Source organism: Chlorocebus sabaeus, chromosome 8, assembly GCF_047675955.1.
Source record: "Chlorocebus sabaeus isolate Y175 chromosome 8, mChlSab1.0.hap1, whole genome shotgun sequence".
In the NCBI taxonomy this organism is placed as follows: domain Eukaryota; kingdom Metazoa; phylum Chordata; class Mammalia; order Primates; family Cercopithecidae; genus Chlorocebus; species Chlorocebus sabaeus.
The window spans coordinates 144843165-144867872 of NC_132911.1; the positions used below are offsets into that span (position 1 = coordinate 144843165).

The 24708-nt window shown below is 50.9% G+C and overlaps 1 protein-coding gene and 1 long non-coding RNA gene across 9 annotated transcripts in view; one reads left to right on the forward strand and one right to left on the reverse strand.

Annotated features, from left to right (window-relative positions):
- DENND3 (DENN domain containing 3) overlaps positions 1-9931 on the forward strand; it is a 69483-nt gene extending 59552 nt beyond the window's left edge. For 5 of the 7 annotated variants that reach the window (XM_008001638.3, XM_008001643.3, XM_073018419.1 and 2 more), the window contains 5 exons: positions 3227-3393; positions 4468-4601; positions 6512-6630; positions 6707-6844; positions 8207-9931. In XM_008001638.3, coding sequence (XP_007999829.3) covers positions 3227-3393; positions 4468-4601; positions 6512-6630; positions 6707-6844; positions 8207-8407 — 759 coding nt within the window. In that variant the 3' untranslated portion in view covers positions 8408-9931. The other 2 variants (XM_008001639.3, XM_073018418.1) reach the window with 2 other exon arrangements.
- LOC119624847 (uncharacterized) lies at positions 6858-16762 on the reverse strand. Of its 2 annotated transcripts, XR_005240919.2 has the most exons (4): positions 13568-16762; positions 12098-12352; positions 11348-11438; positions 6858-7700 (listed from the first exon to the last, which is right to left on the reverse strand). It is a non-coding gene; the product is annotated as an uncharacterized lncRNA (long non-coding RNA). The 2 variants fall into 2 exon arrangements; XR_012093772.1 differs by having other exon boundaries at positions 11348-12352.
- Between the last annotated feature and the right edge of the window lie 7946 nt (positions 16763-24708).

Consider the following 24708-nt stretch of genomic DNA (forward strand, 5'->3'; position numbering starts at 1 on the left):
GCTGAGGCGGAAGGATCGCTTGAGCCCAGGAGGTCGAGGCTGCAGTGAGCCAGGATTGCGCCACTGTACTCTAGCCTGGGTGACAGAGCCATACCCTGTCTCAAACAAACAATAATAATAATAAAAAAATAGATGTCAGTTCTGTGAAGTGGAGCCATTGTGGTCTCTGCCTGCTTATTAGGGGCCTCACATGACCCTTTGGGAACAATTTCCTTTTTTTTTCTTTTTTGAGACAGGATCTTGCTCTGTTGCTCAGGCTGGAGTGCAGTGGTTCAACCACGGCTCACTGCAGCCTTGACCTTCTGGGCTCAAGTGATCCTCCCACCTCAGTCTCCTGAGTAGCTGGGACTACAGGTGCCTGCCACCATGCCTGGCTAATTTTGTATTTTTTGTAGAGATGAGGTTTTGCCATGTTGCCCAGGCTGGGAACGATGTCTTCCATCCCGTACTGCAGCACTTAAGGTTCCCATGGACCAGGGCCTTAAAATGAACCTGAAGAGTTTCCTGGGAACCCTGGTGTTTCCTGGTGGCACAGTGGTTACTGGGTCTCTTTTGGACCAAAAGAGGAGACAACTGCCTCTGCAGTGACTTGAGTGTTATCCACCTGTCCCCATGTGCCAGGTGGCAGAGACCAGGGCCCAGCAAAACTCAGTGTCCACTCGTCGCACATTGGGCCTTTCATTTAGAGCAAGCTTGTCCAACCTGTGGCCTGCAGGCTGCACGTGGCCCAGGAAGGCTTTGAATGAGGCCCAACACAAATTCATAAACGTTCTTAAAACATGATGAGTTTTTTTGGCAATCTTTTTCCTTTTAGCTCATCAGCGATCGTTAATGTGAGTGTATTTTATGTGTGGCCCAAGACAATTCTTCCAGTGTGGCTCAGGGAAGCTAAAAGATCGCATACCCCTGATTTAAAGCAAGTTTGAATTGTTTCTGATAATTTTAAAACAAGTACAACTGTTAATACATTTTTAGTAATGTGTCCTTGGCAGTGCCATGGTGTCGCCTCTTCCATGAGTATCCTGAGTGTGGAAGCTGGGATTCCTGCCCTGCTCATCCCTCCAGGCCTCCAGCAGCCCCTCCTGCCTCCAGACTACCATTTCTTGGGGATTTTCCCTGTTTGCTTGTCAAGCTGCGAACTGCCCCTCCCTGCAGATCTGTGTGCACTTCCCTGTCACCCGAGAGGCCGCCGAGTAGCTCCCCGTGCTCTGCGGCCCCACACTCCCCCGCACCGTGGGCTGCGCGCCCTTTGTCCATGTTTCTTCTGTTCTTGCTCATGGATTTGCAGATGATTTTCACATTTAAATTGCATTTTATACTTTTCAAAATATTTTCGCATCTACATTCTCCTCCTATCCGGTGTTCACCCTCCGAGCAGCCACCGCATCATGGGATCTGCCGAGAAACTCTCATGCCTTATTCCTCCAGCATGATAGGATTTATTTTTTTTTCCATGTTTAGTGAAAAGAACACTCCAATGGGGTATATACCTAAGTATATATTAGGCATTGGTTGGTATCTTTTTTTTTTTTTTTTTTTTGACAGGGTCTCACTCGCATTGCCCATGGTTGGAGTGCGGTGGTGCAGTCACTGCCCACTGCAGCCCGGACCTCCTGGCTTAAGCGATCCCCCCGCCTCAGCCTCCCGAGTAGCTGGGGTTATAGGTGCGCACCACCACAGCCGGCTAATTTTTGTATTTTGAGTAGAGATGGGTTTCACCATGCTGCTCAGGCTGGTCTCAAACTCCTGGGCTCAAGCAATCCTCCCGCCTCGGACCCCCAAAGTGCTGGGATTACAGGTGTGAGCCACTACACTCGGCCGTGGTATCAATTTTGATGGCTGTTTTCCCTTGTCTAAAAATAATGTGGCAATCCATGGTATAGTATGTGCTTGCAAAACTGCTGTAAAACAAATACTGTGAATTCAAATACATACCACCAAGAGGGTGGGACTACTCTGAGATACCTGAATAGCAAACTTTACATGTTAGCAAGGTAATAAGAGATTGCTAAGTCATTTCCCCCCATATTCAAATCATGAGTCTCAGATGATAAATAAGATCCATGATACAGTAAAAATATTGACAAAAGTCTAGTAATGCTTTAGACAAAACAAAAAAAAAAAGGAAAAATTAGGGAAATTATTTTTCTAAATTTAATTTTTTTTAGCTCATTTTTAGTTATAAGCATGTCAAGCCTGGGCGCAGTGGCTCTCGCGCCTATAATCTCAGCACTTTGCGGGGCCGAAGCAGGAAGATTGCTTGAATCCAGGAGTTCGAGACCAGCCCGGGCAACATGGGGAAACACCATCTCTACTAAAAATGCCAAACACTAGCCAGGCGTGGTGGCGCATGACTCTAGTCCCGGCTACTCGGGGGGCTGAAGCGGGAGAATTGCTTGAGCCCAGGAGGCTGAGGCTGCAGTGAGCCATGATCATGCCACTGCACTCCAGCTTGGGTGACAGAGTGAGATCCTGTTTCAAAAAATTAAAATTAAAATTTAAAAAATTCTGATTTCAAAAAGTCTAAACGCAATCATTGTGTTTTGCTTAGCCAGAAACCCTGAGCACACCCTCTAGACCCTGGGAGCGCTGCCAATTCTGCTCGTTTATATATAATCGATCTCATCATTTAGAGATTCTGTATTTGCAAATTCGACTGCCTGCTAATATTTACTTGTAACTCCCAAAACAGATACTCGTGGCATTTTCTTGGCGATCCATAGACATGCATGTGCACAGAGTGGGGAGAAACTTGAGTCACCCGATGTGTATTTTCTGGGCCAATGGGTGTCCTTTCCTTGGCCTGATTGGTGCCACGGTTTTCACACGTTTTGCTTTTTGTTGGTGATTTTGCCATTTCAGATAGCCTCAAGCATCGAGCCCCCTAAGCACGAGGAGGCGTTGACGTGTCTTGCAGAGAAAACGCATGTGTGAGATGAGCTTCAGGCTGCAGTGATAGTGCTGGCAGCCGTGGGTTCCGTGTTAATGAATCAACCATACATAGTCAATGAGGTGTCTGTAAACAAAGCACGCAGAGAACAAGGTTATGCACTGATAGGTGGATGAGAATGTCAGGGCCAGAGGCTCCCAGGACCCTGAGCTGGCGTGTCCCCTAGGAGCAGTGGCTCCATATCTGCTAATTCAGCATTTGCAGTCAATGTATAGAATATGACTTCACCAGTATCGAAACTGACTGATTTCTCACATTCCCGTGGCCTCCCATTAGAACTGCATGGTGATGGCCGACCAGAACCAGGTGTGGGTTGGCTCGGAAGACTCCGTCATCTACATCATCAACGTCCACAGCATGTCCTGCAACAAGCAGCTCACAGACCACTGCTCCAGTGTCACGGCCTTGATTGTGCAGGATGGACACAGGGCACCCAGGTGCAGGTGGGCTCTGCTGGGGAGAAGGGATTGTTTGGCTCAAGGGTGGGCAGAGGGTACAGCGGGTAGGGCTCCCAAGGCTCATGCCCACAGGGGCCAGGCAGGGCGTACAGAGTGAAGTGGATCTGGAACGAGGAAAGCTGGGTGGTGTCCTCGGTCCGCTTCTGCTCACAGGTGCGGAGAACCCATGAGACCAACAGGGGCCAAGCGTGGTGATGAAGGCTCCACACCTGGCCTTCCTGCTGAGCTTGCTGTGGGCATGGTGGCCTGGGGCAGCCCCGAGAGGGCACAGCCTCCCAGAGGAGCACCAGCCATGGTGTCAGAAGCCTGGACTCGCCTGGGAATCGCCTGCGTGCTCAGTGTTGGCCTTGGGCTGCCGGTTTGCTGCCGTGTCCCACAGTGGGAGCAGCAGTGGACACAGTGGGCATCTAGGGAGATGGGAGGAGGAGATGCGGTCTCCTCAAGCAGAGGCCCGTGGTGGGGAAGGTGCTCAAGGCTGCCCGCTTGGTCCAGGCAGCCCCAGCCCTGGGGGAGGAGCTCCACTCCTCACTCCTTTTTCCCCTGACTCAGTGTCAGGGGTGCCTGTGTCAGGCCCTGCTGGGGTGGGAAGGGAGGTGCTAGGCTGGAAACAAAGCTGGCTCAGGAGGTGCAAGGGTGGTGCAGGGTGCAGGCTCGAGCCCAGCCCCGCCCCACAGCCACCTGCACCTGCAGCCAGCCCATGTCACCTGAGAGCTCTGAGGAGCGTGCTGGCTCCCTGGTCCCTTGTGACGAGGTTCCATTTCAGTTCATGGTCATGTCGTGGTTCTATGACCAATACCTCACTGAGCCTGCGGTTTGCGGTAGTGGGAGAGGTGGATGTCCCGAGAAACCCGCCTTTTTCTGCCGAGTCAGTTACATTTGAGCCAAGCCTGGCTGTGGCTGCATTCACAGTATGTTTGCATGTTATTATCATGTTTGCAGGTTATTCATGTTGAGCACATTTTCTCTCATGGCGACTTGGTTCTTCCCTGGGTTAAAACTTGCGCAGTGTTTTCAAGGGCCCGAGTTAAAGGTGTGTGGGTGTGTGTTTTGTGCCCCCAGCAAGGTGTACTCATGCAGCATGGACGGCACGGTGCTGGCGTGGAATGTGAGCACACTGCAGGTGACCAGCCGCTTCCAGCTGTCAAGCAGCGGCCTCACATCCATCAGACTGCACGGCGACCGCCTGTGGTGCTGTAAGTCTGGCCCTTGCCCTCAGAGCAGGCAGCCTACCTCCCTGCTCTGGGAAAAGGATGCTGAACGAGAGCAGAAAGCCTCCTTCCTTTGCTTCACGCCTTTCCAGTCTTTATTTTAAACTTGGGTTCCCTTTCTGTGGCCACAGAAACCTTTACTCCACCTGCACTGCTGCTCCTGCGGGTTCCCCAGGCCTCCCTCAGCTTTTCCACCCGGCGGCTGACGGGACGCCTGCCTTGCCCGGAGGCACCACTGCTCTCCTGCCCCTCACCTTGGCTTTCGCTGTGCCCTGCTCTGGGGTTGAAGCTGGCCCAGGTGTCCCCCGGAGTCACGGCTGCTCCTCTTGGGAGGCCTCTGTGTGTGTCATGTCTCCACACCTGGGGGCAGCTGGCAAGCCCATGCCCTGTAACCCTCGGCCGCTTGGCACAGAGCTGCAGCCTGGGACTCTCCGTGGACCCAGACTGGGCATTTTGCCAGGGGGTGATGGGAGGAGCAGGCGCTTTGCCTGGCGGCTGTGTCTGCATTTCTGGACACCCCAGAGCACGGAAGTTGCCTGCACTTTGAGGTCTTCCTCGGTATGTGCCAGATTACATGAGTGATGGCTGGAAATACATTTTCTTCTTTGTAATGGAAGCATGTTTCACATATAGTAAAGCCTGCCAAAAACTGCTCAGTTTGTTGTGTTTTGACAAACATCTAAACTACATAACCATGAAACAAGTCAAGATATGCAGCGTTTCCATCACAGCTGAAAGCATCTGTGTCCCTTTCCAGGCCATGCTCCCATTCCAGGGATACAAGTGCTCTTAGTTCTGTCACTCTGAATTTGATTTTTACAGAACTTTCTATAAATGGACTCTACAGTATGCCTTCTTCTGTATCTGGCTTTATTCAGTCAGCAGAATGTTTACAGTATTCATCGCTGACGTTCTGAGTATCAATATCAATAGCTCGTTCCTTCTTGCAGGGTAATATTCCATTGTGTGCATATGGAACAACTTGCTCATCCTTCCCCTGCCCCAAGTGGGCACTGGGTTAACTCTGCTTAACTGTTTGAAAAACTGTCAGACTGTTTTCTGAAGTGGTGGCATCAGCTTCCACCCCACCAGCAGTCTCAGGCTTCGTTTCTTCACATCCTCACCCAAACTGGTTCTCACCTGTTTTTACTGACACCATCCCAGCAGGCGTGAAGTGGTGTCCTGTGGTTTGGATTTGTGGCTCCCTCATGGCTGATGGTGCTGAGCACTCTGTCATGTGCCCGGTGCCCACCGACGCCTCCTCTGGAACAGTGCCCGTGCAGGCCCCTGCCCACTGTTCCGCTCACTTTCAGGGCCAGTAGCAACGTGGTTGGGTGCAAGCCAGCAATTGTCCTTCTTCACCTCATCTGTTGTTTGTTTTGTCTTCCTTTCTTGCCCTCTTTTGTATTGAATATTTTTATGTTCAATTTAATCTTATTGTTTTTAAGCATTATATTTTTGTTTTATTTTTCAGTGGTTGCTCTAAGAATTGCAATATGCAACCTTAACTGACCACCCTCCTCCTTAACTAACTATGATACTGCTTCACAGATAGGGTAAGAAGTTTACAACAGTGTCAACTGTGGTAATCCCAATAATATATTCCTTACAATTTTTTGCTTAAGCAGTCAAGGATCTTTCAAGAAAATTAAGAAAAATTAAGAAATTGCCCACATATTTACCTTTTCTGGTGACCTTCATTTCTTCTTAAAGACCCAGGTTTCTATCTTGCATTTTTTCCCGGTAACCTCACCAGTACGCACCTCAGGCGCCATGTGGCACATGGCGATCCCGCTGTCACCACGCTGGAAAGAGCAGTGGGCCCGGCTCTGGTGCTGGCCTCTTACGTTGCCAATGGCGCTGCCTAGCCCCATCCTAACGCCTTCCTTCCGCAGGCACAGGTAACAGCATCATGGTCATGACAACGAATGGATTCCTCTGTCAAGAATTGAAGATTGAGGAGCACTTCAAAGACATCAGTACCTCCTTCCTGGCCTTCCAGCTCCTTCCCGAGGTATCCCAGCAGGGGCTGTGGGCCTAGCATGCGCGTGGCCCGGGGCCCACAGCCCACACCATGCCCTGTGTTTCAGCAGGAGCAGCTGTGGGCGGCCTGTGCAGGACGCAGCGAGGTTTACATCTGGAGCCCGAAGGACCTGGCCCAGCCCCCGCAGAGGGTGCCCCTCAAGGACTGCTCTGAGATCATCTGCATGATCCGGGTGAAGAAGCAGGTAGGGTGGAGGGCCCGCCACCCCGTCTCCCCTCCAGGTCTCACTTGCCTGACTGCGTCCCCATGCTCCCGAGAGCCAGCCGCACGCCTCGTGCCCTCCTGCCTTAGCCTCTTAGGCCTCCCTCCTAATAGGCACGCGCAGGGTTGGCACCAGCGGGCCCACAGGTCACCATGTGCTGGTTTCATGGTGTGGTCCAAGCACTCCACAGTGCATTCCCCCAAACTGGATGGCTTCAAATGACAGAATTTAATTTTCTCACAGTTCTCGAGGCCGGAGGTCCAAAACCAAGGTGTCACCAGAGCTGCTTCCCTCGGGGGCTCGGGGGGAGCGTGCACTCCAGGCCCTTCTCTCCACCACCCACTCATGTGGCTGCCGTCCTTGGCGTGCCCTGACTGTGGACGTGGCACTCTAATCTGTGCCTGCGCCACACGGCGCTCTCTCTCCGTGTGTGTGTCTCTTATGGGGATGCTGGTCATACTGGATTAACCACATCTGAACTATCTGCAGACTCTGTTTCCAAAGAAGCTCACATTCTGAGGTTCAGGGAGGACATGGATTTGGGGAGACACCGTTCAACCCATTAGAGTCTGCCCTCTGGCCCCCCAAATCCACATCTGTCCCACATGCAAAATACACCCCTCCATCACTGCATCCCCCGAAGTCCTAGCCCATTCCAGCATCAGTTCTGAGCCCCAGATGTCCAAGTGAAGCCAGTGCCCTCCGATGTGGGTGAGCTGTGGGCGGGTCCCACCTGGGGCAGAACTCACCTCTCCTCCACGGTGAACCTGCACAGCTAGAAACAGTCGTCTCTTCCCAAAATACAAGGCTGGGCCAGGCAGAGGCTAGACTTTCTCATCTGAAAAGGGAGAAATTGGAAGGAAAGCTGGACTTCCAGGCCCCGAGCAAGTCTGAGACATGGTGGGGCGGGGGCGGGAGAGGAGAATTCATTTAGCATTTTCCCCCATAACTTAATTGGGATATAATTGACAAAATTATATATATCTAAGGTATACAAGGTGATATTTCGATATACATTGTGAAATAATCACAAGCTAATTACCATATCTGTCACCTCACACAGGTGGCGTTTTTTGTTTGGTGAGAACACTTAAGATGCACCCCCAGCACCTTTCCAGCACGCAGTGCAGTCTTGTTCCCTAGAGGCCCCTTGGCCATTAAGTTCTAAGCCTGAGAAAGGTCCTCTGCACCTGCCAGGTGGCCCTGACCCTCAGGCGGCAGAGCCCCTCTCCAGGAAGGCTGTAGATTTGGGGGCACACGCATCCATTCCGGGTAGCCGGGCAAAGGCCTGGCATGCCTGGAGGGGCTTCTTTCCCACTGACCACTCCTGTGTCTCCTTGGCAGGTCTGGGTGGGCAGCCGAGGGCTGTGGCAGGGAACACCCAGGGGGAAAATCTACGTGATTGATGCGGAGAGGAAGACCGTGGAGAAGGAGCTGGTAGCACACATGGACACCGTGAGGACACTGTGCTCGGCTGAGGACAGATACGTGCTGAGTGGGTCGGGCAGGGAGGAGGGGAAGATCGCCATCTGGAAAGGGGAATAAACGTGGCTGAGCCTGCTGAGTGGAACCATGCCCTATGTGTGGGGACGGGCTGCCCCCTAGAGCCCGCCAGGATCAGAAGCCTGGAGGAGTGGCGGGACAGGGCAGCCCAGGCTCGGCGTGGAGCCCGCTTACCATGTGGCCAGCAGCAAGACCCATGGCCACACACCTTCTCTCAGGCCTTCGGGCACCCCGGTTAGACTGCACCAAGGGTGTTTCCTGCTGGGGTGTGTCTCAGGCGGGCAGCTGCATCTTGTTTGTGATAACCTCTGCTGGGAGGTTACTTTGTGTGTTGCCTAGAAAGTTCTGGAATCCACAACCAGGGGCTGGCACTGAAGCCAGCAGCTTGGCCGAGTCACAGGTGACCCGTGGCCCTCACGTCTCTGGTTTTACCTTTCCTTACTTCATTCATTCACTCACCCAGTCCTTATGAGTCACCGAGGAACACTGGGCTGGGCACATGACAGTGAGCCGGAGGCCCCGGGACCTCCAGAGAGGCCTGGGAGAAGGGTGGTTCAGGTAACCACTGTGGTCTCTCTCCCATCAGAGAAGGTGGACAGGGCCTACTCAGATGGAGGGGACCACCCTGGGATCAGGTGTTTGGGACAGGGGTTGGGCCAGCTGAGGCAAGCTGTCTTTTTTCCTTTTCTTTTTAATAAATGTAAAATTTTTATAATAATCCTAGAGACCTTTTTTCTACCAAAGATCACAGACCAGAAAAAGTTCCATCTAAAATATCATGCTCAGGAAACTACACGGGATCAACAGGAAAATACCATCATATATGATCTCGTCTTCCAGTGTGCCGTTCAGTTTCCCGGAACCCGTGTGCGCACTGCACATGTGTACATGCAAGATGCTTTACTGAACTCAGCCAGATCTTAGCTGTACAGAAATATTTGCAAAAGAGACCCTTTGCACCTTTTTACTGTAATGTTGAGATTTCATTACTTAAATGTTCTATGGAAGGTTCTGGTGTGGTTGTTGGAGCTGGAGGGAGCATCTCAGCACGTGCTGAGGGCGTGGGACCTGCCCCCTGGGCACCCATCCACAAGCTGGGCCATGGAGCCCTGGCTTCCCAAGACAGCCCCAGGGCTGGCTCATCCTGAGGGTCTCTGGGAGTGTTTGCCAGGCTCCTGGGATGGGCCACTTTCAGAAACTCTGCAGTGCCTCCAGATGGAAAGGTGGGCCCGGTCTCTGGTTGGGTCTGCATTTTGGAGAGTCCACACCATGGACCAGGTTTTCCCCCAAGGCTCAGCTTTGGAGTTAGTTAGCCACTAACTCCTTGGGGCGGTCTGAGAATGTGGGCGGAGCAGAACTGTGTGGCCTCATCCTCCCCCAAGGCTGTGCCTGCAGCGGGAACACCTTTCCACTTTCTAGCTGGGGAGAGGTTGGGTTTTGCTTCTGTAAATACATGAATCCTTGTGATAAAAGCCTGTCAGAAATACATTTATACATTATTTAATGCCAGTCCTCATATAACCTCAGGTATCTTCAGCTTGTGGAGAATAAATTTGGTTTACTAAACACTGATGTCCAGCTTCCTCACTTCACCCAACAGTGACTGGGGGAAGGTCTTGAAAATGACCCAGGACCATTCTGAACGGGCTCCTTCCTCACTCTAGGCACCGGTCACGTTATTTTAATGCAGATTCTTCAGGTCTTTTCTCCATGGTGATAATTTCCAAGATCTTACTTGACAGGGTATTGCGTTTTAGGAAATGGTCACTCATATAAAAGAGAAAACAGAGGTGAACGAGGTGCTAGCCAGGGAGAATATGTGCTGGGCAGGCCTGGGTTCCATGTTGATTCTGTGTGATGCAAATAGAATCCCGGCCAGTGTTTACTGAAATGGAAAGGGCACTCTGATGCCTTCGATGTTTTTCCCTGTGCTTCGGAGAGATTCCATTAGGAGCGATTTGTCATGGAAAGGCCCCAAATGAGCCAGAATTCATTCAACAGACTGTGATGCCGTCCCTGCCTCTGCTTTAGAAACCTGAATTAAATTGGGACAAAAAAGTATTTCTCTTGATCCAGAAATATTTTAATAGAATTTAAGTTCTCCTGCCGTATTTCAAACAACAGAAAAGAAAGCTTGCTTTAGGGAGCGGGCACTGTTCACGACGCCAACCAAAAGCTTACCCCAAGTCCCCATCACTGAGGCAGAGGCTGTAGAGACAATCACCTGGTAACATTTCCATGATTTGTTCTTGGAAGATGTGTGTACATCAGCTGTTTTCAAAGGACAGCCCTTAGCATTGGATGTGACTGTAACATCTGAATTAAAAGTGCGTGAGTTTTGTCTACTTCTTGAGGATTGCTTGCACAGATGAAGGGGTGCTTTCTCCGCATGGCTGAGGAGGGCATGGTTGGAGAGTGCGGCAGGGTTGCCTCACTGTCTCTGCTGTCTGCAGCTGTCTGCATGTCTTGGAGCAATACTGTGCCATCCCCCAGAAGGCAAGGCAGAGGCTCACAGACACAGGGCTGGCTTCTGTTGCCTGCGTTGCTGCCGCTGAGCTGCAGTGTGAGCCGAGGCGTGCATAGGACTGCGAGGAGCTCTGCAGTTATCTGCCCTGGAAGCTTGGTGGATTCTTAGAGACACAGCCTGGGGTCACAGGCACGGCAGATGCACTGGGGCCGGATGGGAGCCTGATCCAGGCCTAGCTGCAGATCTGGCCACAAGCCCTGAATCCCCTGTAAAACGGGGGTGTTCCTTCTTGCAGGGCCCACATGGAGACCGACAGGGGCACACTGAACACCCAGTCTGTTGCTGGGCTCCCAGGAACATCTCAAAGAATGCTCCATCCTGGCCTGTGTGCTGGGCCCGTGAAAACATTAAGGGAGGAGAAATGAGAATGTGATGGCTGCTGTTGCGGGTTGAATGGCGCCCTCAAAAACATATGTCCATGTCCTGACCCCCGGGACCTGTGAATCTGACCTTACCTAGATAAAGGGTCTTTGCAGATGTAATTAAGGATCTGAAGATGAGCCCCTCCTGGATTCTGGGCGGGCCCTAAATCCAGCGACAAATGTCCTAAGGAGGAGAGGAAAAGACACATAAGGAGAGGCCACGTGAAGACAGGGGCAGAGGCAGGAGCGATGCAGCCACAAGCCCGGGAGCCTGGAGCCATGGGGAGCTGGAAGAGGCCAGGACGCTTCTTCCCCCGGAGCCTTCAGAGTGGGTGTGGCCCTACCGGCCCCTGGATCTCAGACTTCTGGCCTCCAGAATGGTGAGAAAATAAATGTCAGGTGCATGACCCCCACCGCCACACCTGTTTGCGGGGTTTGTTCTGGCAGCCACAGGAAACTCTCCCAGCTCCTGTTTGTTGCCGGTGTGTTGCCTGTGTGCCCCGGTCAGGTGCTGTGCCAGGGGCTTTAAGGGCACGGTTGTGTATAACCCTCAGGACCCTGTGGCATGGAGAGGATCACCCCCATTTTACACCCAGGATCCTGTGGTCCAAGTACTAAGAGCAAAGCGGAGGTTGGGGGAATATACTCCTCCCTCCAAGAAGGTAGGGCTGGCCTTCGGGAGGCCCTCAGAAGCTGCTCTTGCCCTGGCATGCAGCCTTTCTTTCCGCCAGTGCTCTCACCTTTAACAAGGCACTGGGAGGGGCTGAGGCTGGTGGTCCTGAGATGTGTTAGCCCCTGGCCCATTCAGGGAGGATCCTGGGATGAGGGAGGGGGTAAACTCACCTTACTTTTGTAGTGGAGAAGAGTAAGTTGCACTAGCTCTGCATCTTTCCCTGAGGGCCAAGGAGGCGTATTGTGCGGCTTTAGGTGCTGGGCCAGCAAACCACTGCTACGGTTCTGCTGGGTCTAGTGGTGGGCATCCGGGGCTAGGGGCTGAGGCCCTGTGTGCAGAGGTTGACAGGAGGCTCAAAGGAGATGCAGTAGGACAATGGTGCAGGTAGTGGGGCCTGAGCATCACTGACATCCCCACAGGGATGGCTACAAAATTAAATATTAAAAAAGATTTACCAAAAAAGACAGGAAAGCAGTGACAGAGGAACAAAAAGCCAGATATGACAAGTAGAAAATAAGTAGCAAGATGATAGACCTCCACCTAACCATATTGATAATTTACATTAAGTGTAAATGGATGCAATACTCCAATTAAAAGGCAGAGGCTGTCAAACTAGATCTAAAAGGAAACCCAACTATAAGTTGTCTATAAGTGACTCACTTTAAATATAAAAACACAAATGAGGTAAGAGTAGAAGGATGAAAAAAGTTTGGCCGGGCGCGGTGGCTCAAGCCTGTAATCCCAGCACTTTGGGAGGCCGAGACGGGCGGATCATGAGGTCAGGAGATCAACACCATCCTGGCTAACACGGTGAAACCCCGTCTCTACTAAAAAATACAAAAATCTAGCCAGGCGAGGTGGCGGGCGCCTGTAGTCCCAGCTACTGGGGAGGCTGAGGCAGGAGCATGGCGGGAACCCGGGAGGCGGAGCTTGCAGTGAGCTGAGATCCGGCCACTGCACTCCAGCCTGGGCGACAGAGCGAGACTCTGCCTAAAAAAAAAAAAAAAAAAAAGAAAAAAGTTTTAGGCTGGATGTGGTGGCTCACACCTATAATCTTAGCACTTTGGGAAGCTGAGGCAGGAGGATCACTTGGGCCCAGGAATTCAGGACCAGCCTGGGTAACACAGTGAGACCCCCATCTCTATAAAAACATTAAAACATTAGCCGGGTGTGGTGGTGTGGACCTGTAGCCCACCTACTCACGGGGCTGAGGTGGGAGGATCGCTTGAGCCTGGGAGGTTAATGCTGCAGTGAACTGTGATCATGTCACTGCACTCAGCCTGGGTGACAGAGTGAGACCCTGTCTGAAAACAAAGAAAAAGAAAAAGTTTTACTATGCCAACAGTAAGTATTAGAAAGCTGGTATGGTTATATTACTATCAGACAAAACATACCTCATGGTATACTACAAGAAACAAACAGGGAAAGCATAATAATAACAAGGTCAATTCATCAAGAAGATGAATTAACTAATAATAGAGATTTAAGAGTTATGAAGCAAGCATGGTAGAACTATAGGAGAAAATAGACAAAATCCACAATCATAGAGATTTTAACACTCTTCTCTCAGAAATTGATAGAAAAAGTAAATAAAAAATTAGCAAGGATATAGATTTAGCAACACTGTCAACCAGCCTGACCTGACATAGAACACTACAGCCAACAACAGAAGAATATCCATTCTTTTCATGTGCACAGGGAACGTTCATCAAGCTGGATCATATGCTGGGATCAAGCTGGATCACATGCTGGGCTATAAAAGAAATTTGAAGATTTAAATATTACAGACTATGTTCTCTGATGACACAGAAATGGAATGGAATATCAACAGTGATAATATGCCTAAAAATCCCAAAATTAAAATTTTCTTGGGAAATTAAACAACATACTTCAAAATAACCCATCAGTCAAAGAAGAAACACAAAGGAAATTAGAAAATATTTTGAACTGAATGATAGTGAAAACACAATATATCAGAATGTGTGTGGGATGCAGGCCGGGCATAGTGGCGCATGCCTATAATCCTAGCACTTTGGGAGGCCAAGGCAGGAGGATCCCTTGAGCCCAGGAGTTCGAGACCAGCCTGGGCAACACAGGGAGATGCTATCTCTTCATTTTTAAAGAAGATTAAAAACCAAAATGTATGAGATGTAGCTAAGGAGAACAGTTATAACTTTAAATGCCTCTATTAGCAGAAAGGTTTCAAATCAGCTATCTAAATTTTAATCATAAGAATGTAGAAAATAAATGAATATTTAAACAAAATAAGTAAAGGAAGGTAACAATAAAGACCAAAACTCAATGAAAGGGAACACGATCAGCAAAGGCAAAAGTTGGTTCTCTAATTGATAACCCCTATCAAGGCTGATCAAGAAAAACACACCCATGCACGAATTTCACTCCAGTATCAGGAATGAAATGGGATGCAAATCTTACATACATCACAAAGATATTATGAATAACTAGTTTAGATAAAATATGCAAATTTCTTAAAAATAACTTCATGAAACCAACACAAAGAGGAATAAAATCTGAGGAGTCTTACGTCTATAAAGGCAATTGGTTTGTAGTCAAAAATCTCCCAGAAAGACGAGCTCTCTAGGCTGAATTGCTTTCACTAGTTAATTCTAATAAACCCTTAAGTATGGTATAATAGAATTTACAGAAACCCTTTCAGAAGAATAGAAGAGGAGAGAACCCTTCCAAACTCATGTTAGGAGACCAGCATGAACCTATAGTTGACAAAGATCTTAAAGGAAAGAAAAATTATAGATCAATTTCCATCAGAAATATAGATGCAAAATTCCTTGGGTATCTACCCAGAGGAAAATAAGTCATGATATGAAAAAGTCACTTGTATGTGCATATTTATAGCGGCACAATTCGCAATTGCAAAAATATGGAACTAGCCCAAATGCCCATCAATCAGCGAGTGGATAAAGAAAATGTGGTGTATTTACATCATGGAATACTACTCAGCCATAAAAAGGAATGAAGTGGCCGGGCGCGGTGGCTCAAGCCTGTAATCCCAGCACTTTGGGAGGCCGAGACAGGTGGATCACGAGGTCAGGAGATCGAGACCATCCTGGCTAACACGGTGAAACCCCGTCTCTACTAAAAAATACAAAAAACTAGCCGGGCGAGGTGGTGGGCGCCTGTAGTCCCAGCTACTCGGGAGGCTGAGGCAGGAGAATGGCGTGAACCCGGGAGGCGGAGCTTGCAGTGAGCTGAGATCCGGCCACTGTACTCCAGCCTGGGCGACAGAGCAAGACTCTGCCTCCAAAAAAAAGAAAAAAAAAAAAAAAAGGAATGAAGTAATGGTATCCACAGCAACCTGGAGAGAATTTGGAGACCATTATTCTAAGAATGGAGAACATCATATGTTCTCACTGATATGTGGGAGCTAAGCTATGAGGATGCAAAGGCATGAGAATGATACAATGGACTTTAGGGACTCAGAGGGGAAGGGTGAGACAGGGGCAAGGGATGAAAGATTACACATTGGGTACAGTGTACACTGCTCAGGTGATGGTACACAAAAATCTCAAATCACCACCAAGGAACTTATCCATGTAACCAACCACCACCTGTTCCTCAAAAACTTCAATTCAACAACAACAAAAGGGCCGGACACGGTGGCTCACGCCTGTAATCCCAGCACTTTGGGAGGCCCAGGTGGGCAGATCACCTGAGGTTAGGAGTTTGAGACCAGCCTGACCAATATGGAGAAGCCCCATCTCTACTAAAAATACAAAAAAAATTAGCCGGGCGTGGTGGTGCATGCCTGTAATCCCAGCTACTCGGGAGGCTGAGGCAGGAGAACTGCTTGAACCTGGGAGGCAAAGGTTGCAGTGAACTAAGATTGTGCCATTGCTCTCCAGCGTGGGCAACAAGAGTGAAACCCTGTCTCAAAAACAAAACAAAACAAAACAAAACAAAACCACAGATGCAACTTTCTTAAACAAAATATTAGCAGATCGAATCCAGCAATATTTTTAAAGGTTAATATATCATGACCAAGTGGGGTTGCAAAATGCAAGGTGAATTTAACATTCAAAATTCAATCAATGTAACTTAACATATCAGTAGAACAATGGAGAAGAGCAATGATCATCTCGATAGATGCAGAAAAAAGGAACTTCCTCAAATTCATAAAGGGCATTTACAAGAAACCCACAACAAGCATCATACTTAATGGTGAAAGACTAATTGCCTTCCCCCTAAGAATGGGAACAAGACAGGGATATTCACTTTCTCCCTTACTATTAACATTGTACTAGAGATTCTAGCCAGGGCAATAGAGGGAAAAAAAAGGCATAAAGATTGTACTGGTTCAGCAGAACAGGAGGGGCAAAAAAAAGATGATTGTACTGGAAGAGGCAAAGCCGTCTTTATTAGAAGACAGCAAGACCATTTATATAAATCCTGAAGAATCTATTTTAAAAACTAGAATATTTTTCTAGTTTTTTTCTATAAGGTACTAGATATAAGGTCAATATACAATCATTGCATTACTATATTCTAACAGAAAGCAACTTGCAAACTTTTAAAATACAGTAACATAAAAGAACACATTCAGTAGAAATAAATTTAATGAATGATATAAAAGACTGAAAACTCAAAAACATTGCTCAGAGAAAATGTTAGGCCGGGCGCGGTGGCTCAAGCCTGTAATCCCAGCACTTTGGGAGGCCAAGACGGGCGGATCACAAGGTCAGGAGATCGAGACCATCCTGGCTAACCCTGTGAAACCCCGTCTCTACTAAAAAATACAAAAAACTAGTCGGGCGAGGTGGCGGGCGCCTGCAGTCCCAGCTACTCGGGAGGCTGAGGCAGGAGAATGGCGTAAACCTGGGAGGCGGAGCTTGCAGTGAGCTGAGATCTGGCCACTGCACTCCAGCCTGGGTGACAGAGCGAGACTCCGTCTCAAAAAAATAAAAATAAAAATAAAAAAAATAAAAAGAAAATGTTAAAGACCAAAATAAAAGGTATACCATTTTCATGGACTGGGAGATTAAATATTTTAAAGATGTTAGTTATCTCCAAATTGACCTGATAGATTCAATTTAATCCCAATCAAAATGGTAACATAATTTTTAAAAAAGAAGTTGAGAATTTGATTATAATATATATGGAAATGCAAAGTAGAATATTTAAGATAACCTTCAAAAAGAAGATCAAGCCAGGTGGGATGGCTCAAGCTAGAAGCCTGGTATACCTTTATGCTTTACCAAAAAGCTATAGTAATTAAAATAGGGTAGGATTTGACATAAATATAATTAAACCAATGGAACAAAATGTAGGGTCTAGATGCAGAAGCATAAAGTCAGTTGACTGTACAAAACAAAAATTCCAAGACAATTCAGTAACGAAAGTCTGCTCAGCAAATGGTGCTGCAATGACTGGACAAATGTATGGAAAAGGGAAGCAGCTCAACACTTATCTCACTACACATAATTTAACTCAAGGTGGTTCACTGACCTAACTGTAAAGCTAGAAGCTCTAGAAACAAGCATATCTTTGCCACCTTGGTGCAAAGATTTTTCTAGAAAGCACACACAAAAAAAGCTAAACACTAAAGAAAAAATTGATAAATTAGACTTTATCAAAATATATCATTAAGGAAAAAAGAAAATATTTGCAATACTGTATGTGACAAATAATTTTTATCCAAAATATATAAAGAGTTTTTACAAATCAATAACAAGATGAACAGCTCAATTTAAAAATGGGCAAACAAATGGCTCATACCTGTAATCCCAGAACTTTGGGAGGCTGAGCAAGGCAGGAGGACTGCTTGAGCCCAGGAGTTCAAGACCAGCCCAGGCAACATAGGGAAACCCTATTTCTACCAAAAAAAAAAAAAAAAAGCAGGGCATGGTAGTGTGCACCTTCAGGCCCAGCTACTCAGGAGGCTGAGGCAGGAAGATGGCCAGAGCCCAGGATGCTTCAGTCAGCCATGATCAAGCTTAGGCACTCCAGCCTGGGTAACAGAGGAAGACCCTGTCTCAAAGAAAAAAAAAGAAAAAAGAAAAGTCATACCCTAGAATGCTAACAGCTATTAAAGAATGCAGTTGGTCTACATGCAGGAACAAGGAAAGTTTAAGATATTTTGCTAAACAATAAAAAAATGTAGATTGCAAAACTCTGCATAGTGGTCCAAATTTTGTTTAAAAAAAAAAAAAAATTAACAGTAGTGTGGAGACAAAGAAAGATGTGAAGACTGGCCGGGCGCAGTGCCTTACGCCTGTAATCCCAGCACTTTGGGAGACCAAGTGTTGAGGCAAGCTGATAATTTGAGGTCAGGAGTTCGAGCCCAGCCTGGCCAACATAGTGAAACCTCATCTCTACTAAATGTACAAAAATTAGCCGGGTGCAGGCGCCAGTAATCCCAGCTACTTGGGAGGCTGAGGCGGGAGACTCGCTTGAACCTGGGAGGCGGAGGTTGCAGTCACCTGAGATTGTACCATTGTGCTCCAGCCTGGGCGACAAAGTGAGACACTGTCTCAAAAATAAACAAACATACACACACAAACAAAAAGACTGCGGGCTGGGAGGCCTGGGGCACCGATTCTCTGTCTTGGCGACTTCTTCCTGCCCTGTGATGGCCGTTGGGCACACAGGGCTCATCCTTGGTGAGCATCCTGGGGAAAGGCCAGGAAAGGGGCGCAGCGCCGGGCGTCCGCTCCTAGCCTGGTCGCTTGGGGGCGCGCTGGCGGGGTGCAGGTCTGGTGCTCGCTCAGGCGGGCCAGGCACCCGCCCCAGGTGAGGCAGCTAGGGGGGCGGAGAAACACACGCCCCTGGCCCCTGCCCCGCCGTCATGGCCGCCCACGACCCGGGGGCGGGGGTCCTCGTGGGGTGCCTATTCCACCTCCCTGCCCACAGGCACTGGGCCCCGGGCGGCCACAGGGGTGCGGGGGCTCCCGGTGTCTCGGGCTCCCACTGCTCCAGGCCCGCCCCGGCGGGGAGCGTCCCCGTGGCCGCAGTGGTGCGATGGCCGGGCGTCCCCTGCAGGAAGCTGTTCTCGCTGGCTGCCTCCTCCACCTGGGAAGGAAGCGCCTGGATTTTGGGTCCTGCCGCCCTCCGCGGCTGTGAGCCTCCACCTGTGTTCCCCAAGCCCAGCCCCACTTCTGGGGGCGCGGGGCGTGCCATGGTGGGCGGAGGCTTCCGCGGCCCCTCCCTGCCAGGGACGGCGGGGCGGGATAGGGCGGGGCTGCGCGTACAGGGAGGACGACGGGGGACGCCGTGGGCTCTCATCAGCCACGGCGTCGGGCAGGTTGCCGGGCAAAGTCCCAGAGGGCAAGCGGAGTCCCAGAGGGCAAATGGGGTCTTGGCTGCGGAGTCTGGGCGGCCTTGGCTCTCCGCCCCACTCCCATCTGGCCGAAGGACGGTGGCCATCCCTTTAGTCCCCACGACAGGACGATCAGCCTGCGTTTTGCAGCAGGGCGCCCAGGTAACTGGGCGCCAGAGTGGCCCAGTTGGGACTTGTACCCAGGTCCGGAGGCTCCTGGCTTCCGTGGGCCCCCAACTGCACAGGTCCCATCCAGGAGCCCTGGGGTGACACCCCCCAACTATCAAAGTCCCTCCTCCCTTTCTCCCTAGCCTAAGCAGATCCCTTCTACCCCACACCCCCGCTCTGCTGGGACCCCTTCCATGCCCCACAAATCAGAAGAGCCACTGAAGAAAACTCGCTTCCGGATTCAAACCCCAGCTGCCGGGTAACCTGGGGCAAGTCCCCTCCCTTTCATTTCCTTCACTGCCAACTGCCAGCCACAACCCTCAGTGAGGTGCCAGAGGACAGAGATGACTCACTCTGCCTGTAGGAAGGTCAATGGAGCGCTCTTCCCGCCGCCCCAGGACCCCGTTAACGTCCCCTGGGGTGCCAAAGCCAGGCGCACACACCGGGCGCCCCGTCCTCAGCCCAGCATGGCCACTCCTGCTGGCAGCAACAGCAAACAGGCTGCCTCCTTAGGACACTGGCTTCAGAGACAGTCAGGAACCCTTCAGCAGAGGTAGACCGCGGGCCCGACCCTGACTCCACCAGAACAGGCCTGCAGAAGGCCTACGCCTCAACCCTGCCTGAGCCAAGACCCCTCACACCTCCAGGCACAAGAAGCACCCATGGAGGGGCTACGGCTGAGGGGGCCTGTGTGTGGGTTGCAGCGACAGGCCCCAGGTTTGCAAGCTGACAGGGTCTCGGGGGAACAAATGCTGTCATACTTGGGCCTGGCTCCTCTCTGCAGGCCTCAGCCTACTAGACCCACTAGGCTCCAGGAAGGCAGAAGGCAGGAGACCATAGGGAAGTGACAGACACACCCACATCATCATGTCAGAGGGAAAAAGTTTATTGAGTCAGCCACAGAGGAACAGAGAAACAGACGCAAGGAGGTTCTCTGTGCATGGAAGAAATCAGGGCACTGCACAGCTGAACCCTGTGCAGGATAGAGGGGCGCGGACAGCAGCGCATGCCACAAACATTCACCTGGCAAAGAAACAGAGCAGAACCCAAGGGCTCTGTGTACACACAGACACAAACATGAGGCCACTGTCACCCAACTAATAGAAAAGAGTCGAGTGATACGACCCTTCCTTACGACCTCCTCATAAAATGTAACATTATGTGTTTAACACACACTTACACCATTGCTAAATCAGCAAGAGCTATTATAGTGCTCCAACTTAATAAGTTGATAAAAAGCTGTCCTGTGGCCAGTTCACAATGGAACTAAATAGTTTCATTCCGAGATGCCTGGGGAGTTCCTCTGGCAACGAGGCATTTCCAACAAACGGGTCGTTCTGTCACCAGGGGCTGGTTTCAGTCCACAGTGCCCCTGCGACGTGCCCCTGGCAGCCCTGTGGAGGGCAAGGGGATGCCGCTGGGAGGGGTGCTCAGTCCTCCTGGAGGCCCCAAGGAGGGGCTGGTCAAGGGGCCACCTTGAGGTTTGGGGAATCTGGCTGGAGAGTGATGGCTGGCTTTGCATGAAGAGGTGACAAGAACTTTAGGCTGGGTCCCCAACATGCTGTGTGCACGGGCCTCTTCAACCCGGAACTGAACTGACACCTTTCCCAGGTGGTGAAGGGCAGAACCCCCCCCCAGGAGCTCTCGGAAGCGGGGGTCCCTCACGACAGGCCTGTGGTAGCAGGCTTGGAGGCAGGGAGCTGGTGTCTCTCAGAAGCGGCATGTGCTGGTGGGAGGTGGAGGGACAGATGCGGCTGATTCCGCAGCAGCAGTCCCTCGCACGCTGTGTGGTGGCTAAAGCTGGACCAAAGTTGAGGCAGAAGCGAAACAGCGTGGGAAAAGGTGTCCATCTTTTCTGAAGCCGGTTAATGTCTAGTGTGGACAGCAGTATTTGGTGTTTTACAAACTGGGTCTCTAATAGGGGCCGCCATCGCTGGTGGCTGCACAAACCATTAGCCATAGAAAGGAAGAATTGCTATCTTTGAGTATTTTTCAAACATGTCACCTGAACATCGCCGCCCCAGAGGTGGGAGAGCCGAGGGCAGCCCGCAGCACCCCTTCCACCCCTCTTGTTGCTGCAAGGGCGGCTTCCTGTTCAGCTCTGGAGTTTTAGATAGTCACAGACCAAGTCCTCCACACCTGGGGCCTTCAGGAAACACTCCTGAGAGCTGCTGGAAGCCACTAACCATCTGAGGAGGGCTCAGCGGCCCTGCCTCCCCCCAGGGGACAGGACTGGACGGAGTGCTTCTCCCGGGCGCCTGAAGTTTTCAAGGGCAGGTGTCCAAGAGACAGCACACAGCGCTGGCATGTTCAGTGGCAGGTCGGATGATTCCAGCTAAGACCCCTGCCTGGGAGTGAGAAAAACAACACTTCAAAGCTAGCTCTTCAGCCGCCAGGAACGTCATGATGCCAGTCTGTCGACAGACCTGGGAAAGGGGTCACGGGAAGACCAGCCCAGCTGGGAGCTCACAGCCTCTGCCCCTTCCCACCAGCTCGCATTCCGGCACCTGGAAACTTCTGCCGTGTGTTAAGGGGAAGCTTGTCAAAAGATTCTTTACTTAGCTGACTTGTATGGGGAACAAAACCACCACAAACGAGACCAACGTTCTCCTGGTTTGGTAACCGGTCTGTGCGCATCACACAAGACTCGACGCACCAACACCCTGCCCGACACTCCAGCCAGCGTGCAGAGGCACCTGGGACACCAGCCTGCACAGCCCAAACCCCAAGGGTGCCATGAGCCATACTTCAGCTGCGTCCTCAGCACTGGATAGCTGGCCACCTTCCCCAAGGGACACCTGCACGGCCTCCTCTTCCTCTGGGGCAAGGCTGCCAGCCAGAGCACCTCCCCTTTGACACTGACCAGTGTCCCCAGCCCCGCCTTGGTACTGCATCTATCTGAGGTACAAGGTTAGAAGCCACAGACACCTGAGCTGCAGCCTGACCAACACAAGCTGCGGGAACAATGGCGCTTTGCAGACAAGACAGCCGGCCCGCCTGCCCTTCTCGGCTTAAGACACAAGGTGACGACACGGACAGTTTCAAGTGAGTGCAATCTGGAAATAATCTCAGTGCAAGGGAGGCGTTGAGGCTAAAGGATGCGGCGCTCTGGTCCTCGCTGTGGCCAGGCCGGGCCCACACGCGCTGTGAGGGCCCTGGTCACCCATGCCTGCCTCCCAGGAAGGCAGCTCCAGAAACCGACTCTACTGACCCCGGACACCAGCTCCCGCGGTGCCCTCATTTGGGGTCCGCACACTGACCTGCACACTAAGAAGGGCTTTGCTTGCAAACACCTGAAGGGCTGATAACTTGACGAGTCTACAAAGTGTGCAGCCACTGACTCCTGTCACCAAGGAGCACCTGACAGTCACGCCTGTCCCTGGCTGGCCCTGGCTTCCGGCGCATTCATACTCTGACAGCGACTGTGGCAAGGTCATGTGCAGGGCACTGAATGGCCTTTGTTATCCTTACTTCAGATTAGTCGAGGCTGGGATCTCAAGGGTTCACACACTGTTCAGATGGGGGTTGCGAAGCCCCTCTTCCTCCTCAAACTCAAGTCGCAGCCAGGCCCTGAGACTTCTGCACTCCCAGCTGGCGAGGAATCGGCTTTGGTGAGCCCTGGATCCAGTCCCTGGGCCTTCAGATGAGGGTGGGAAGCCTTGGGCAAGGGGTGGCCCCCAGCTGAACCCATGTTTGGTGAGGTTTGGGTCAGATCTTGATTCGGGTGAGGCCACTGCCACCCCACGTATGCTGCTCTCTTGCCTCCATCTGTTTTACAGTCTTCAGGATGAGAAGCTGGAGAAACCAGCTAAGATGGGGGCTGCGCCTTGAGGTCCTGACAAGCACAGCCAGGTCTGAGAGAAGGGACCTACAGTCTTAAAGCCACTAGAGGATCAAGTTGCATAGAGTGAGCTGCCACAGACGCCCGGCTGAGGTGAGGAAGCCAGGGGTGCCATCCCCCAGAGAAGAAGGGCCAGAGTGCCCAGCCCACAGGGCTCCCACTGGCCGGAGGGCTCGCAGCAAAGCTGGCAGCACTTTCAGTAGTCGGACTCGCCCTGTCCAAGCATGAGATTCACAAGGCCATTCTCAAGTTTCCACACATACAGAAATGTTCTTGAAGTCTTGAAGTCAGTCCTCTGCGATCCTGGAACACCGTGGCCTGGCGGACACACCACACGTGAGCAGGCACCCAACTGCCACCCGGACACAAACACACAATCTACAAAGTGCCACCAGCGGCAGGAGACATGGCAAGACCAGAGGCCCATCAAGTACATTAAACAGTTGTTCCTTTAAATACACAGAAAATTCAAGTAATTTATTCCAAAACTGCTTTAGCTTCATCTTGAAATATATATATGTGTGTATATATATATTTGCTCTAGAATGATTATATTGCAGCATGATTCTCATGCATTTCAAAGTACTTTATTTAAAAAACAACTTGAGGCAGCAAAAGTATTACAATTGTCTGACTTTATCCGTGTGATGTGCGGGGCCTCCGTCTCCTGATCTCAGTAAGCTTACACTGACCATTTCAAATCAGAAGAGCAGAAACGGCTTAGTTCTAAAGAGACTGTGGTTTGGAAAACATTTCCAAATAGCTGCAGTACTTGCCCGAGTTTTGCTTATTTGCTGAAACCAGAACGACTGTGCGGAACCCTCCAGTGACATGGGCCTTCGCTGTCCCAGACGTATGCTTCCCTTTGCACCTGTCCTGATTCCAGCGTCGAACAGGTGAGCAGGCGAGGAAGGCATGGAGTTCTGACAGGTTCCAGCACGCATGTCCCCTTCACAAGCGGGGAGGCCCTTGCACATCCACACACCCGAGGTAGCCTTGCGGCGGGGGAGGCAGGGCCCACCGGGAGCTCTGCTCTCAGGAATCCCCAGAAAATGGTTTAGAGACGCATCAAAGTGCAGTGAAAGTCAACATTTCCTTCCCCGATGTTGGGAGGGGTCTGGAGGGGCAACCAGGCCTCCTAGGAGTCCTTCAGATGGGACCAGCGGCGTCCTGTGGCTGGGCGCAGACACACTCTTGCGCGCACGCAGGAGCCTGTCTGGGGCTCACGCTCCGCCCCCAGGTGGTGCCCATCCCATCCCCGGGCACGGTGTCCGGGAGCCGCCCCTGCGAATCACTGTCTTCTGCCCAGGCCTCCCGGACCAGCCTCCTCCCAGCTTTGGTGTGCGGCCGCTGCCCAAGGACAGGGCTGCCCTGGGCACAATGTGTCAAACTCGCTGAGGAAAACACATGTTGTTCTTCTAAGAAAACCACATTGCGGAAAAGAAAATTTTTTTTCTAAAATAATCATAAAGAAAAAGACT